This window comes from Plecotus auritus (genome assembly GCF_963455305.1).
Source record: "Plecotus auritus genome assembly, chromosome: 9".
NCBI classification, from domain to species: domain Eukaryota; kingdom Metazoa; phylum Chordata; class Mammalia; order Chiroptera; family Vespertilionidae; genus Plecotus; species Plecotus auritus.
This window is the reverse complement of record NC_137783.1, coordinates 46,903,782-46,920,897: the sequence shown is the minus strand read 5'-3', so window position 1 is coordinate 46,920,897 and position 17,116 is coordinate 46,903,782. Positions and strand designations below refer to the sequence as shown.

The window sequence follows — 17,116 nt, the reverse complement described above, 5'->3', positions numbered from 1 at the left end:
ACAGCCGCTTCCTCTGGTAATTGGTAACAGCCACTTCCTCTGCAGTGACCAGGAAAGCTTCCTGTTTGAATTATTTTGCCATGTGCATTTATATTTTTTAATGAAAGGATTCTTAAAATGAAGTTATTTTTCTCCCTTTACTATGTCTGAGACCATGATCAATGCATTGATAATTTCTGTTTGACAAGAAGCCTGCAAGCCTTTTTTTAAGCAAACAAGAAATAAGTTTAAATTCTAGTTTAATCATCAGCAAAAAAAGAAATCTCTTTGAAGAGAACAAGAATCTTGTTTTGTATTATTTGCATTCCCTCTATAATTTTTAGTAATCTACGGAGATTGAGAAACTTGGAAATAAAGTCAGATTTTTCATAAATTTCAGAAAGTGTTATAAATGTCCATATGTTCTTGTGTCCAGTCACCTAATTCTTGGACGTGTCTAAAGGGAAAGAAAGTAACCTAATAATAAAAATATTATCTGTTCCATCTAGGCTCATGGATTTGAGATTCTATGCTCCAAATGTAGCCCACATTTTTCTGACTCCAAGAAATCCCCTGTAACTACCTCACCACTCTGGGCTGGCTTCCTTGACAGTCTGAAAAAGAATGATTACTTTAAGGTAGGACTTTGCAATGCATTTTTAAATTGTACTATTTATGGAAAATCAAGCCAGTGATTCAAAGTCCTATGGTCCAAGTTTAATATGGAACATAATTATAGGAGCTAGAATTTAAAGGAACCATTCTAATTCAGTGGTAATGAGGGGGTGTCTATGAATCGTTGCCAGTATTAGAAAAATTAATAACGTTTCTCTAAAGTGATAAAAATTATTATTTGTATCAGATGAACGATTGTCACAAATCTGTAAAGCAAACATGAAGACACCAAATAGCAAAATTAGCAAAGATAAGGATTTAAAAAATTACAAAAAACCAACTAGTAAATTTATTTTAAAATATTCACTCTCACAGTAGTAGAGATATGCATATGAGCACAATAATAAAGACTGTTTTCATGTAGGTAAAAAGGATATGAGTGGTATTTAGTGTTGTTGAGAGTATAGTGAAATTAATACTCCTATACATTGCTGGTAACATTGTAAATTAATAGAATCTTAACTACAAAGTAATTTAGTAGTGTGTCCCAAGAACTAAAGAAAGATTAAAACTCAGAGCCTTCACTTTGAACAGTCTATTTTAAGGAAACATCAAACAATAGAAAAGTCCATACAAATATGATTATAAAGATTGTGTACCAATATGGAAAAGTACTTATAGTATATATCTATATTTTTAAATTTTTTATTGATTTCGGAGAGGAAGGACGAGGGAGAGAGAGAGATAGAAACATCAATGATGAGAGAGAATCATTGATCAGCTGCCTCTTGCACACCCCACAACCCAGGAATCAAACCGTGACCTCCTGGTTCATAGGTCAACACTCAACCACTGAGCAACACCAGCCGGGCTATAGTATATTTTTAATGAGTGTAAAATATTAAGTATGAATGCCACTATAAGCATGTGTGTGAAAAACAAATGATAGTTAAGGTGGGATTATACTGTTATTTTGGTTCTGTTTGTACTTTATCTTATAAATTACTGGTTAATCAATGATTTCTTAATAATTAATTAATAGAAAATGGTAGAAAACCTTCCAAATTGGAAAAAGACCCTTAACAGTGAAAATGATTAGGAACCATTACATCTCACCTAGTCCCTAATTTAAAGAAACCAGAGCCCATACAGGTACATTAACGACAAGATAGGGACTAGGACTCAGGCCTCATGATTCCTGAGGAGTAGATTATGTTCTGCCTCCCTGAAAGTTGCTAGTAAGCAGGTCATTTTAACCATCCAAAATGGAAACCATTCCCACACTTGAATTTAATTTAAAAAATCAATTTGCAATGAATATTATAAAAATAAATATATTACAGTTTGGGTGTGCTTGAATATTTTCAGCTGAAAATTCTCATGAAAAATGATTTTAAAGTTAGTCAGGGCTGCCACTTAGGGAAAACATTTTTTTTTTTAATAGACGCACGTGGCATATGGAAGGTCTGCCACCTGCATCTACAGATGCTTATGGTGTACAGTGGGTTAATGACACTGTGTAAATAATGTTCTGATAGGTTATTATTTTTTAGGGACTGATAGAAGGTTCTTCACAGTACCAGGAGAGACTAGAAATGGCAAAGAACTACTTCCAACTCTCAGTAAACCGGCCAGAAAGGTGAGTTTATCACTACTTAATCATGGCAGCAGAGAGGTAACTGCCAGAAGTTAACGAGTTACTTACTCTTAAGGATAGTTGCAGAAGTTGGAGTTTACATATATAAATAGTTAATGGCAAGGATCATGATTACTGAAGGGGTTGGGGCTGGGAGAGAGGAGGTGTTGTGCATTTGATCCCTGGCACTGGTTGCTATTACCATCATCATCGGATAATAGCTAACATGTATTCAGTACTTACAAAGCATAGGCCACTTTAAACTCATTTAATTCCCCCTTACAACCCTATGAAATAAATATGATTGTTTCCTATTTACAGCTGAGAAGCTGGGGCCAAGAGAGATTAAATAATTTGCCAAAGGTCACACAGACCTAAGATTCACACTCAGTGTGGTACCCAGCCATGTGCTTAATTCCTATGGGAGTTCTGGGCTGTGGTTAGCTATTTTAGGAAGGTCTAAAACACAGGATGAATCCCTGACTGGTTTGGCTCAGTGGATAGAGCATCAGCCCACGTACTGAAGGGTCCCAGGTTCGATTCTGATCAAGGGCATGTACCTTAGTTGCGGGCTCTATCCCCAGTAGGGGGCATGCAGGAGGCAGCTGATGGGTGTTTCTCATTGATATTTCTGACTCTCTGTCCTCTCCCTTCCTCTCTGTAAAAAAATAATGAACATATATTCTTTTAAAATATATTTTATTGATTTTTTTACAGAGAGGAAGGGAGAGGGATAGAGAGTTAGAAACATCGATCAGCTGCCTCCTGCACACCCCACTGGGGATGTGCCCGCAACCAAGGTACATGCCCTTGACTGGAATCAAACCCGGGACCCTTCAGTCTGCAGGCCGACACACTATCCACTGAGCCAAACCGGTTAGGGTTGAACAGACATTCTTTTTTTATTAAATATATTTTTATTGATTTCAGAGAGAGGAAGGAGAAGAGAGAGATAGAAACACCAATGATGAGAGAATCATTGATTGGCTGCCTCCTGCATGCCCCCTACTGGGGATCGAGCCTGCAACCCAGGCATGTGCCCTTGACTGGAATCGAACCTGGGACCCTTCAGTCTGCAGTCCAACGCTCTATCCATTGAGCCAAACCAGCTAGGGCTGAACATATATTCTTAAAAAATAAAACAGAGGATGAAGCAGGTAGTCAGTCAGCCTCTAAATCAAAATTCAACATTTTTACTATTGGCAAAAAATTGCATGTAGCTTAAATGTCTAAAATTTCAATTATGTTGCAGGAGAGACCTTCATTCCCTCAACCAGGATAGTTTCTAAACAGTTTAAAACCAACCTCACATCTCCCTCCAGACCTATTCTTGAATTTCCAATTTTTTCAATAGCTGAATTAATATCATAGACTACCTCCCACTGTTTTTTTTTAATATTTTTTATTGATTTCAGAGACAGAAAAGGAGGGAGAGAGAGATAGAAACATCAATGATAAGAGAGAATCATCAGTCGGCTGCCTCCTGCATGCCACCTACTGGGGATTGAGCTGGCAACCCAAGCATGTGCCCTGACCGGGAATTGAATCATTACCTCCCATTCATGGGTTGACGCTCAACCACTGAGCAACACTGGTCGGGCCCCACTGTCTTTTAATTGGACCCCCATTCTCCTATCACCCAGATCTCTGGGCTGTTCTTGAATCTGAGACCCCAGATCCTGTTAAATATCTTGTGTCTTGCGTTCCTTTACTGCCCAGCTACACTAATTACTTATTCCTTGAGCTATGACAATATCTATGTGTTTCTCAACCTCTAGTTACTTTCTCTTTCAATTCAACTATTAGAGCCAGGAGAATCTGTTTGAAATAAATCTCCTCTCCTAAAAAGTATTTGAGATTGTGATAGTGAAAAATTACACACAATCTAAGTGTCTATCAATAGTAGATACATGAATTACAATGTCTTTATTTAGAGATTAGCTAAATATACATAAATCTACTTCAGAATCTCACAATCTCAGCACTATTTACATTTTGGACCTGATAATTCTTTGTTGTGGGTGACTCCCCTGTGCATAATAGGATGCTTAGCAGCATCCATGGCCTCTACCCAGTAAATGCCAATAAGATTTTCTCCACCCCAAGTTGTGGCAACCAAAAGTGTTACCACACATTGTCAAATGTCCCCTGGGGGACAAAATTGTCCCCTGTTGAAAACCACATATATATTCATTTACTCAACAAATAAATTTGGGTATCTCCTATGTGCTAGACCCTGTTCTGGACACTGGGGATCCAAGTAAACCCAAACTCTGCCTGCGCTTATAGAACTTACATACTAGTGTGGTAGAAAGATGGTAAACCACTACATGACATTAGATGGTGAAAAGTGCTTTGAAGAAAAAGCTGTCTATGGGAGAGAGAAATGGGCTGCTATTTTAGCTAGATTGATTAAGGAGGCCCTTCCAATGAGAAGAGACCTGAACGAAGTGAGGGAATGAGGCATATAGGTATTCGTGGGAATAATGTTCCAGGTAAAGAGAACAAACAGCAAATACAACAAGAGAAATACCCCCACAAACACACACAGGGGCCCAGAATGATACTTGTTAGAGCAGAGAGTGGATTGGAACTGGTGGTGCTAGTCATCACAGGAAACATTAGCTTTATACACTGAGTGGCCAGATTATTATGATCTCTGAACGCATAATGATCTGGCCACTCAGTGTATATATATATTAGAGGCCCGGTGCATGAATTCATGCATGGGTGGGGTCCGGCCAGCCTGGCCAGGGGGAGAGGACATGGGCGATTGGCCGGCCTGCCTGCTGGTTGAACTCCTGGTCAAGGGGACAATTTGCATATTAGCCTTTTATTATATAGGATTATATAGGATATACACTGAGTGGCCAGATTATTATGCGTTCAGAGATCATAATAATCTGGCCACTCAGTGTATATGTTTTAATAGATAAAAGCATGGCTCTGTGCACTGAAAGTTTGCAAGTTCAAGTCCCAGTCAGGGCACATACCCATATTGCAGGTTTGATCCCCAGTTGAGGTGTGCACAGGAGGCAGCCGATGTATGTTTCTCTTTTCCCCTCTCCCTTCCTCTCTCTCTAAAAATTAATAAAGACTTATTTTTTTTAAAAAGTACATATACATGTTACTAGTTTGATTTTTTTAATGTTAAATGTATAAATGTAATCATGTATTTAGAAGAAAATATAACAATATTATAATTCTGGGTCATAGGAATATGGACATTTGTTATGTTATCTTTTGTACTAGTTTGTATTGTTCAGCTCTCTTAAACTGAAAGTAAAAATAGCACAGAAGCCATCATTGATCACCCGCTGCTTATTTTATTGCACCCAAACTTCTTTTTTTTTTCTCCAAATATATTTTATTGATTTTTTACAGAGAGGAAGGGAGAGGGAGAGGGATAGAGAGTTAGAAACATCGATGAGAGAGAAACATCGATTCAGCTGCCTCCTGCACACTCCCTACTGGGATGTGCCCGCAACCAAGGTACATGCCCTTGACCAGAATCAAACCCGGGACCCTTCAGTCCGCAGGCCGACGCTCTATCCACTGAGCCAAAACGGTTAGGGCGCGCCCAAATTTCTTAGCCTTTTTAGGCTCTCTGTGCTCTCATCCCAGCCCATCCATCTGTTCAGCCTCGTCTTCCACACATAAGCCAAACCAAATGCCACTTGCTCTCCGAACATATTCCTCACTTCTCTGCCTCTATACAAATGCTCATTTTTTCTCTTGCCTAAAGCTTCTCTAACCTGTCTTACCTGTCAAAATCCTCCCCATTCTTCAAGGCCTAACTCAATTACTTCCATTCTCTTACTTATTTATTTTTTTAGCTTCTCTGCTTTCATCCCAGTGAATGACTTTCCCTAGCATGTGGTATTCCTGTATGATTTTATATTTTATCATTTATTATGATTATTTGTATATTTTTTCCTTCCCTAGTCATATTCACCTAATATGGAGTAGGAGCAATATTTTTATCACCAATGTGATTTAGCAAGGCATGCAAATATTTATCAAATGAAGGCAAGCTCATTATATAACTTGATTTGTTCCTTTCTGAATAGTTCAGACAGGGTTCTATCAATTTATATAACAAGTCACATCACCGTCATAAAATAGCTCTCTCATGTAAACAATCTCAGTGCATATTTCCTCATCAGTTTATAGTAGGAGGAGCACAAAATAGTGTCAGAAAGCTTGATTTCAAGCCACTTTCAGCGGTCGCCAACCTTTCAGACCTCACGGACCACCAGTGGTCTGTGGACCACCAGTTGGTGACCGCTGAAATGACCTCCCAAAAGTTATAGAACTCACTGGACTCTGATTTTTCTCATCTTTAAAATAGGATAGTAATTAGAGGACCGAATAAGAAAATGTATTTTTTAAGTACTAGTCTAGCATATAATACATGTTAGATTACTTTTTGTTCATACTTCCCGCTGGGTTTTCTTTTCCTCATATACAATATAAATACAAATTGAAAAAGTTGTTATACTAGATCAGCAGGTTCATATGGGAGCTCTGTTTTTAATTTTTGAGGAACCTCCGTACTGTATTCTGTAGTGGCTATACCAATTTACATTCCCACCAAATGTGCACAAGGGTTCCCTCTTCTCCACATTCTCGCCAACACTTGTTACGTCTTGTCTTTTTTTTCTTTTTAATATATTTTTATTGATTTCAGAGAGGAAGGAAGAGGGAGAGAGAGATAGAAACATCCATGATGAGAGAGAATCATGGATCGGCTGCCCCCTGCTAGTCCCCCACTGGGGATCGAGCCCACAACCCGGGCATATGCCCTTGACCAGAATTGAACCTGGGACCCTTCAGTTCGCAGGCCGACGCTCTATCCGCTGAGCCAAACCGGCTAGGGCACATCTTGTGTTTTTGATAATAGCCATTCTAAATGTTACGTGTTAATATCTTATTGTGGTTTTAATTTCCATTTTCCTGATGATTAGTGATGTTAAGCACCTTTTCATGTACCTGTTAGCCATTTGTACTAGTATATCTTCTTTGGAAAAATATCTACTCAGCTCCTCTGCCCATTTATAAAATTTTTAAATTGAATTTATCTGGGTGACATTGGTTAATAAAAATAGTTTTCAGGGGTACAATTCTGTGATACATCATCTGTATATTGTATTGTGTGTTCAAGCCCCAAGTCAAGTCTCCTTCCATTACCATTTATCCCCCTTTTACCCTCTTCTGCCTCCCCCACCACCCTTTTCCTCTGGTAATCGCCATATTGTTGTCTATGTCTATGAGTTTTGTTGTTGCATGTTTTTTTGTGTGTGTATGTGAGGTCTTTTTGTTGTTTAAACCTTTCACCTTTTTCACCCATACTGTTTTGATTACTATGGCCTTATAGTATAGTTTGATATCAGGTAGCATGATTCCCCTGATTTTGTTCTTCTTTCTCAAGACTGCTGTGGCTATTCGGGTTCTTTTATGGTTCTATATAAATTTTTGGGATATTCTAGTTCTGTGAAATACACTTGCTAGGAATTGTGTTGAATCTATAGATTGCTTTGGGTAGTATGAACATTTTATATATGCTTCCACATATTTGTATCTTCTTCAGTTTCTTTTTCAGTGTCTTATAATTTTCCAAGTACAGGTCTTTTACATTTTTGGTTAAATTATACCTAGGTATTTTTTCTTTTTTTGATGCAATTGTAAATGGGATTGTTCTTTTAGTTTCTCTTTCTGATACTTCATTATTGGTGAATAAAAATGCAACTGATTTCTAGATATTAATTTAGTATCCTGCTACTTTACTGAATTCATTGATCAGTTCTAGTAGTTTTTTGGTGGAATATTTAGGTTTCTCTGCAAATAGCGACAATTTTATTTCTTTCTTTTTACCTTTGCCCATTTTATATTTTATTTTTTAAAAAATATATTTTATTGATTTTTTTACAGAGAGGAAAGGAGAGGGATAGAGAGCCAGAACATCGATGAGAGAGAAACATCGATGAGCTGCCTCCTGCACACCTCCCACTGGGGATGTGCCTGCAACCAAGGTACATGCCCTTGACCAGAATCGAACTCACTGGACCTGTGGGACCTTTCAGTCCACAGGTCGACGCTCTATCCACTGAGCCAAACTGGTTAGGGCTATTTTTATTTCTTTAAATTTATCTTTATTGTTGCAAGTGTTACAGATGTCTCCCATCCCCCCCCCCCCCTTTTTAAAATTAGATTACTTGGTTTTTTCGCTTTTGAGGTGTATGAATTCTGTATATATCTTGGATGTTAACCCCTTATCAGATACATGTTTTACAAGTATTTTCTCCCATTTAGCAGGTTGTCTTTTCATTTTGTTGATGGTTTTCTTTGCTATATAAAGCAGTTTTTCTTTGAGCTTTTTTATATTTTAGAGTTCTTGGTAAATTTTATTTGAGAAAAGGAGGTCTGTATCTTTTTTGTTAATCCTCACTGGAAGATATTTTTCCATTGATTTTTAGAGAGAGTGGAAGAGAGAGAGAAAGACAGAGAGAAACATCAATGTGTGAGAGAAACACATCTTTTGGTTGCCTCCTGCATGTGCCCTGACCAGGGCCCGGGACAGAGAGGAGCCTGCAACCAACGTACATGCCCTTGATTGGAATCGAACCTGGAATCCTTTGGTCTGCAGGCCGATGCTCTATCCACTGAGCAAAACTGGCTAGGGTGGGGTCTGTATTTTAAAAGCAAATTAGACTAGGTAATTCCTTTCAACTTTAAAATGCTATGTTTTTGTGATTATTATTCTGAGCGGGTGCACGAATTTGTGCACCAGTGGGGTCCCTCGGCCTGGCCTGCGGGATCAGGCCAACACCAGCTCTCCGACATCCCCTGAGGGGTCCTGGATTACGAGAGGGTGCAGGCCAGGCCGAGGGACCCCACCGCTGCACGACCGGGGCTGAGGAGAGACGCAGGAGGTTGGTCAGCTGGGGAGGGGCCGCAGGAGGGCTCCAGGGCATGTCCGGCCCATCTTGCTCAGTCCCAATCGGCTGGACCCCAGCAGCAAGCTAACCTACTGGTCCCAGCAGCTGCCCCCTGGTGGTCAGTGCATGTCATAGCCACTGGTTGACTGCTTAACTGTCTGCCCCCTGGTGGTCAGTGCACATCATAGCGAGTGGTTGAGTGACCTTAGCATATAATTAGCATATTACACTTTGATTGATTGAACAGCCAACCAGTCAACCAGACACTTAGCATATTAGGCTTTTATTATATAGGATACTTATTGTTGTGGTTTTTTTTTTTTTTATAGCTCTCTTGCTATGAGCCCAGGTGAAGAAATCTTAACCTTATTACAGACATTACCATTTGATATCGTAGAGCTTAAGAAAGAAGAAGCTAATCTTCCCCCAGAAGATGGTAAGTGATGGGCCAGGAGAGAGCAGATGGGTTAGAAAAAATTAAAACATTCCACTAAGTCTCATAGGGTCCTTCCCCAAGAGAACCTTTCATGCGAATGTGGTATGGCAGTATCATGCTTTCTCCTTTCAGATGACCAGTGGTTAGATCTCTCACCAGATCAGTTGGACCAGCTACTGCAAGAAACTGCTGGCAAAAAAGAGCCAGAAGAGCCCATTTCTAAGGAGAAGGAGCACTATGACTTAACTCAAGTCTCAAAGAGCATGAAAGCTTTCATATCCAAAGTCTCCACGCACAAAGGAGCAGAGCTGCCTCGGTAATTTGTGTTAAAGTATATACCTAAATAGTCATAACCAAGATGTTGAAGTCATCCCTCACTGCCAAGTGCATACTTTCTTTTTTAAAGTAAATGATTTGTAATGCTTTGTTTCCCTGTTTTGGTATCTAGTAGCATAACTTACTTATCTGGAGTCAGATTTCTAGTAATCTTATCCTTTGCAATCCTTGAAGTAAGCTAGAGAGACCACTCAACAGGTCTAAAGGCCACCATCTCAGAGCTGTTCAGGCCACTGTGCACTTTACCCTTCGACTTTTTCTCAGAACCTATGGGCTCTTCACATCCAACTCTCAGCAAGCTCAGACTTCTCATCTCCCACCTGCAAGCATATTGGAAGCTTCAAACTCAAAAGAGTGGGAAGAAATAATAGAAGAATTGGGAAGTTATATTTGGCAAGTAATAGGGAAAAAAAAGGTAGATGGAATTGTTACGTGCACAGCAAAAATATCTTTATCAGTGTTGATGCTGTGGAGCATGAGATGATTACAATTTATGTTCAATACTAAAGGCCCAGTGCACAAAATTCGTGCACGGGAGTGGGGGGAGGTTGTCCGTCAGCCCAGCCTGCAACCTCTCCAATCTGGGTCGGACATCCCTATCACAATCCAGGACTGCTGGCTCCCAACTGCTTACCTGCCTGCCTTCCTGATTGCCCCTAACTGCTTCTGCCTGCCAGCCTGATCACCCCCTAACCACTCCCTTGCCAGCCTGATTGATGCCTAACTGCTCCCCTGCCAGCCTGTTTGCCCCTAACTGCCCTCCCCTGCAGGCCTGGTCACCCCTAACTGCCCTCCCCTGCAGGCCTGGTCCCCCCCAACTGCTCTCCCCTGCAGGTCTGGTCACCCCTAACTGCCCTCCCCTGCAGGCCTGGTACCCCCCAATTGCTCTCCCCTGCAGGCCTGAGTTCCCCCCAACTGCCCTTCCCTGCAGACCCAGTCACCCCCAACTTCCCTCCTCTGCCAGCTGGGTCACCCCTAACTGCCCTCCCCTGCAGGCTTGATTGCCCCCAACTGCCCTCTCTTGCAGGCCTGGTCCCTCCTATCTGCCCTCCCCTGCTGGCCTTATCGCCCACAACTGCCCTCTCTTGCAGGCCTGGTCCCTCCCAACTGCCCTCCCCTGCTGGCCATCTTGTGGTGGCCATCTTGTGTCCACATGGGGGCAGGATCTTTGACCACATGGGGGCAGCCATCTTGTGTGTTGGAGTGATGGTCAATCTGCATATTACTCTTTTATTAGATAGGATAGAGGCCTGGTGCACAGGTGGGGGCCAGCTGGTTTGCCCTGAAGGGTGTACGGATCAGGGTGGGGGTTCCCTTGGGGCGTGGGGCGGCCTGGGTGAGGGGCCTGTGGTGGTTTTCAGGCTGGCCATGCCCTCTGGTGACCCAAGCGGAGGACCTGGGATCTGGGGTTTATTTATCTTCTACAATGGAAACTTTGTAGCCTGGAGCGGAGCCAAGCCTTCTGCTTGCTCCATGGCGGCAGCCATTTTTTGGGGGGATTTATGTATCTTCTATCATTGAAACTTTGTAGCCTTAAGCGGAGGCCTGGGCCGGCCAGGGTGTGTGGAAAGCTTGGCTTCCTCCATCACCGGGGGCAACCCTAGCCTCCTGCTCTTTCCAGCTCCGTAGCTGCCTCCATTTCTGTTTGGGTTTATGTATCTTCTATCATTGAAACTTTGTAGCCTTGAGTGGAGGCCTAGGCCAGCAAGGGCAGGCGGAAAGCTTGGCTTCCTCCATTGCCGGGGAAACCCAAGCCTCCCTCCTGCTGTCTGTGGCCGTAGCCATCTTGCTTGGGTTTATTTGCATAGTTGCTCCTGATTGGCTGGTGGGCGTGGCTGGTGGGTGTAGCAGAGTGATGGTTAATTTGCATATTACTCTTTTATTATTTAGGATTCTTCAAAACAGCAGGGGTAAAGGAAAGTTTGTTCTTAATAATTTTTAAAGATTTGGTTCTTAAAGAGAACTTTTTTTGGCTTATGTTAGCTATATCTTGTAGAAGTTTGAAAAGGGTGGGTAGATCCTTAAATGAACTTAAGTTAAATGTGCATAAACAAAGTGCAATTTTTACTTTGTTTTTATCAGTATTTCCCATTTCTGTTGCCCTGCAAGACCAGTAAGTATAAGGATTTTTAAAATTCAAACTACTGCTCAGCTGGTGTAGCTCAGTTGGTTGAGCATCAGCCCAGGCACCAGAAGATTACTAGTTTGATTCCTGGTCAGGGCACATGCCCAGGTTGTGGGCTCAATCCCCAGTAGGGGGTATGCAGGAGGCAGCCGATCAATGACTTTTCTCTCATCATTGATTTTTTTTTTTAATATTTTTTATTAATTTCAGAGAGGAAGGGAGAGGTAGAGAGAGATAGAAATCGAAACATCAATGATGAGAGAGAATCATTGATTGGCTGCCTCCTGCACGCACGCCCCCCACTGGGGATCGAGCCCGCAACCCCGGCATGTGCCCTTGACCGGAATCGAACCCGGGACCCCTCAGTCCTCAGGCCAACGCTCTTATCCACTAAGCCAAACCGGCCAGGGCACTCATCATTGATTTTTGTATCTCTCTCTCCCTCTCCCTTCCTCTCTGAAATCAATAAAAAATATATATATATATTAAAAAATATATTTTAGCCCTGGCTAGTTCGGCTCAGTGGCTAGTGTCAGCCTACAGACTGAAGGGTCCCGGGTTTGATTCCGGTTGGGGGCACATGCCTGGGTTGCAGGCCCAGTCCCGGACCTGTAGGAGGTAGCCAATCAGTGATTCTCTCTCATCATTGATATTTCTATTTTCTCTCTCTCCTGATTCTCTATCATCCTTGATGTTTCTCTCTCTCTCTCCCCCTCTCCCTTCTTCTCTGAAATCATTAAAAATATATTTATATATTTTTTAAATAAATAAAATTTAAACTACCAGTTTTCCTTGTTGCACCTCTTTTGAGGTTATATCTCTAGTAGTGTTCCTAAGAATGGGACTTGAGAAAAAGTTTCAAAGAGTTATGTTCTAGATCAGGGGTGGGCAAACTTTTTGACTCGAGGGCCACAATGGGTTCTTAAACTGGACCAGAGGGCCGGAACAAAAGCATGGATGGAGTGTTTGTGTGAACTAATATAAATTCAAAGTAAAGGAGCAGAGGGGAGAGCAAGAGAACCGGATAGAACAGCCGGATCCGGCCCGCGGGCTGTAGTTTGCCCAAGGCTGTTCTAGATAAATTGTTTTCTTCCTTTAATTTTGCAGGGACCCTTCTGAAACTCCAATCACTTTTGATGCAGATTCTTTTCTCAATTACTTTGATAAGATTTTAGGTAAGTTACAGTGTAATGTTTGTTTTCATTTTGAAACTGTAAGTAGTATGGGTGGGCATTGGAGCATTAGATCTCTCAGAAGACAAAACAATGCTTTCTCTTCATAATTTTGAGTTGCTTTCAGCAATGAATTCCTGCCATCTTGAATGATTCTGCAGAGGATGTTTAGCTCAGTGCTTAACATAGTAGTTGCTTTTTAAATTACTAGAGACCCGATGCACGATATTCATGCAAGGGGCTTGGCCCATCACCCAGCTGCCTCGCAGCCCCACCCACTGGTCGTTCAGGAAGGTCATTCCGCCATCTGGTCTAATTAGCATATTAGCTCTTTATTATATAGGATTTGTTGAATGAGTGAATGCTGTGTGTTAGAGTTTACCTTGGCTTCCATATTACATTATTTTTTTCTCTTATAATTACTACACTTACACACTAATAATAGACCAAGAGCCCAATAAGAGAAATCAGCAATGGATATAAAAGGGCATAGCCCTGAAGAAGAAATATAGTTAATAAATATTTGAAAATAGTTAACTGTTTCTAGTATGCAAGTAAATACACAGTAAAAATAAGAGATTACTTTTTTTGCCCATCATATTGGCAAAAATTTTTAAAAATAATGATAACCAGTTTTCTCAGTGGTTAGAGAAATGAGAACTGTTCAAAAGTGGGGGGGCGAAGTGTCAGTCATCTTTTCTTAGGGCAGTTTGGTACTCTAGAATGTTTATAACCTTTGACTTAGCAATTTCGATTCCAGGAATTTACTCTATGAAAAAGATGTATGTGCTAAGATGACGATTGCAGCATTGTAGTAGCAGAAAAATTGGAATATCCTAAATGTCTATCAAGAGGGAAATGGTTTGCCGAAACCGGTTTGGCTCAGTGGATAGAGCGTCGGCCTGCGGACTGAAGGGTCCCAGGTTCGATTCCGGTCAAGGGCATGTACCTTGGTTGCGGGCACATCCCCAGTGGGAGGTGTGCAGGAGGCAGCTGATCGATGTTTCTCTCTCATCGATGTTTCTAGCTCTCTATCCCTCTCCCTTCCTCTCTCTGTAAAATATCAATAAAATATATTAAAAAAAAAAAAAAAAAAAAGAGGGAAATGGTTAAATAAATTATAGTACAGTTGACCCTTGAACAACATGGGACTAAGCCACATGGGTCTACTTACACGTAAATACTGTAAATGTATTTTCTCTGCCTTATGATTTTCTTAACACTCTTTTCTCTAGCTTACTTTATTATAAGAATACAGTATATAATACATACAACATACAAAATATATGTTAATCAACTGTGTATGTTATCAGCAAGGCTTCTGGTCAATAGTAGGCTATTAGTAATGTTTTTGGGAAGTCGAAAGTTTTATGCATTGTTCAAGCGTCAACTGTATATCCTATTATGAAATATTTATTAATAAGGACAGAGCTGCATGGATAAAGGTCTGGATATCCACCAAACTGTTAGAAGATGCCTAACTCAAGGAAGAGAGTGAAATGTGAGGCAGTAATTCTGAGCATCCCATCTGCATGTCCCTAGCCTGCTGAGACAGTAATTCTATATGGCTTGAATGTTCACATCAAAATGTATTTATGCAGCCCAGTTGGTGTAGTTCATTGGTTGAGTAAGCATTGACCTGTGAACCAAGAGGTCACAGTTCAATTCCTGGTCAGGGCATATGCCTGGGTTGCGGGCTCGATCCCCAGTAGAGGGCATACAAGAGGCAGCTGATCAATGATTCTCTCTTATTGATGTTTCTTTCTCTCTCCTCTCTGAAATTAATAAAAATATATTTTTAAAAAATCTATTCATGCATATCATAGCTTTTAAATTTTATAGTGAACTAATTCACTTAAAAAAAGAGTTGAATCTTTCAGTTCAGCTTGTGTACTTTTCTGCAAATACCTGCCAGCAGTACCATTTTCTGGAAGTGATTTTTGTGAAGGAGTTTGCCTGTGTATATTGGTTCTTTTCTGTAAATAATATTCTAAGTCTTTTGAAAGGTGTAATCACTCAAAAAATTTTTTACCAAGTGGCATTTTCTATTTTGGGGTGTAGGACCAAAGCCTCCTGAATCGGACTCTGATGACCAGGATGAGGAAGACTTTGAATGTTTAGAAAGTGATGATGACTTGGATTTTGAAACACAGGAGCCCGGGGAAGAAGCATCTGTAAAAGGAACACTTGATGATCTCAAGTCATACATGGCCCAGATGGACCGGGAACTGGCACATACCAGCATTGGCAAAAGTTTCGCCACCCAGAGGCAAATGGTATGTGTGTGTTTAACTTCTTTCCCTTTCTGAGTCTATTACAAAGGATAGCTAAAAACATATTTTATCTTGTGGTTTTTTCTCGTTTGTGATAAATTTGATTTTTTTATTTGAAATAAATAAGAATACTAATTTTTCCTAACTCTGGTTGGATGATGGATTATTAACTTTGTTTTCCTAAAATAAGCTTAATTATATTACTCTGTTATCTATCAGGATTTGAAATGATGTCATGTGATGTGTTGAAATTAGTATGTGATACTACGACTAAGAGCTTACATTGATTTTTTTTAAAAGGAGAAATGTCTTGAAATATCCAAATATTTTTCAAGTCTTAATAGTATTTGACTTGTAAGTTTCCCTAATTTAGAGCCAAATGTAGAATTCATCTTCCATTCGTGTTTTGATTCTACTGATTATACCAGCACTAACACTAGACAAAGAGGCGTCTCACGGATGAGTGTTTGAAATCCATCTCTGCCATCCACTGTGACTATCCATTAACAAATAATCCTCATGTCATAGAACCAAAGGAGACAACAGTAAAACCCATAATGGACCTTAATTAATGTTATTCCTTTGCTTTGATCATCTAAACCACATTTAAAATTATAGCTACTTTTAATATTGCCAAAACCTAATAGAAACCATACATTAGATTTATCTAAAGCAGTGTTTCTTAAGTGGTAGTGTGAATATGAGCCACCTAACCATATTAAAATATAGATTCTGTTTGTCTGAGGTGTAGCCCCAAATTTTACATTTCTAACAAGCGCTGAAGCGATGCACATGGACCACTTTGAGTAGGTCAAGTTGCATCTTTTAAATCCTTTCCCCAACCTGTGAAATCAGAGGCTCGAGTAACAATTCAGAGTCTTTGTGGTTCAACTCCAAAAAGCGTCAGGTTTTTACTTTGCTTTTTCATTGGGAAAAATAAAGGAAAATTTAGTTTCTTTTACTTAGAAAAAAATTTAGATTCTTTTTAAAAATGTTTTTATGTTTATTTTTTAAAAACTGTTAGGCACCGTATAAATGTACGTCTTTACCCTGGTTATCTCCCTTAGGCTATTTCAAAATAGGGAAGAAAGTCATTCAATTTGTAGAAACTTTTACTAGAAGGAAGTGTATTATATAATCTTTGGAACGAAATTTTAATATATGTGTTAAATTACATAGTTTATTAGACTTCGTTTTTACTTTCTATTAAGAATAATTTGGAATTCAATTTTACATCGTTGGTTAGCTTTGCATTGTAACTTCCACAACCTATTGACATACTATCCCATGATTTTCTTTCTCTCCATGAATAAGGAATCTGTAGCCCAGACTACCAATAGCAATTCAGATGAGGAAAATTCTGGTGCAGGAGAATCTGTTATGACACCAGTGGATGTAGACCTAAACCTGGTTTCAAATATATTGGAATCGTATAGTTCCCAAGCTGGACTGGCCGGACCTGCTTCCAACCTCTTACAAAGCATGGGAGTGCAGCTGCCCGACAACACTGATCCCAGCCAGACCCACAAGTAAGCCAGCGAAAGATTAACCAGCACATCTAGCCTGTCATTTCTCTTTTTAAATAAATATTGAACCTAAGTGTGCT

At 40.2% G+C, this 17,116-nt stretch overlaps 1 protein-coding gene across 5 annotated transcripts in view; it reads left to right on the top strand.

The window, feature by feature from the left end:
• Window positions 1-17,116, top strand: part of ECD (ecdysoneless cell cycle regulator) — a 37,327-nt gene that overhangs the window by 14,253 nt on the left and 5,958 nt on the right. For 3 of the 5 annotated variants that reach the window (XM_080642107.1, XM_080642105.1, XM_080642106.1), the window contains exons 8-14: window positions 489-617; window positions 2,148-2,233; window positions 9,498-9,604; window positions 9,737-9,920; window positions 13,173-13,240; window positions 15,299-15,513; window positions 16,825-17,039. In XM_080642107.1, coding sequence (XP_080498233.1) covers window positions 489-617; window positions 2,148-2,233; window positions 9,498-9,604; window positions 9,737-9,920; window positions 13,173-13,240; window positions 15,299-15,513; window positions 16,825-17,039 — 1,004 coding nt within the window. Of the gene's footprint in view, window positions 1-488; window positions 618-2,147; window positions 2,234-9,497; window positions 9,605-9,736; window positions 9,921-13,172; window positions 13,241-15,298; window positions 15,514-16,824; window positions 17,115-17,116 lie in introns of those variants that run through there. The other 2 variants (XM_080642109.1, XM_080642108.1) reach the window with 1 other exon arrangement.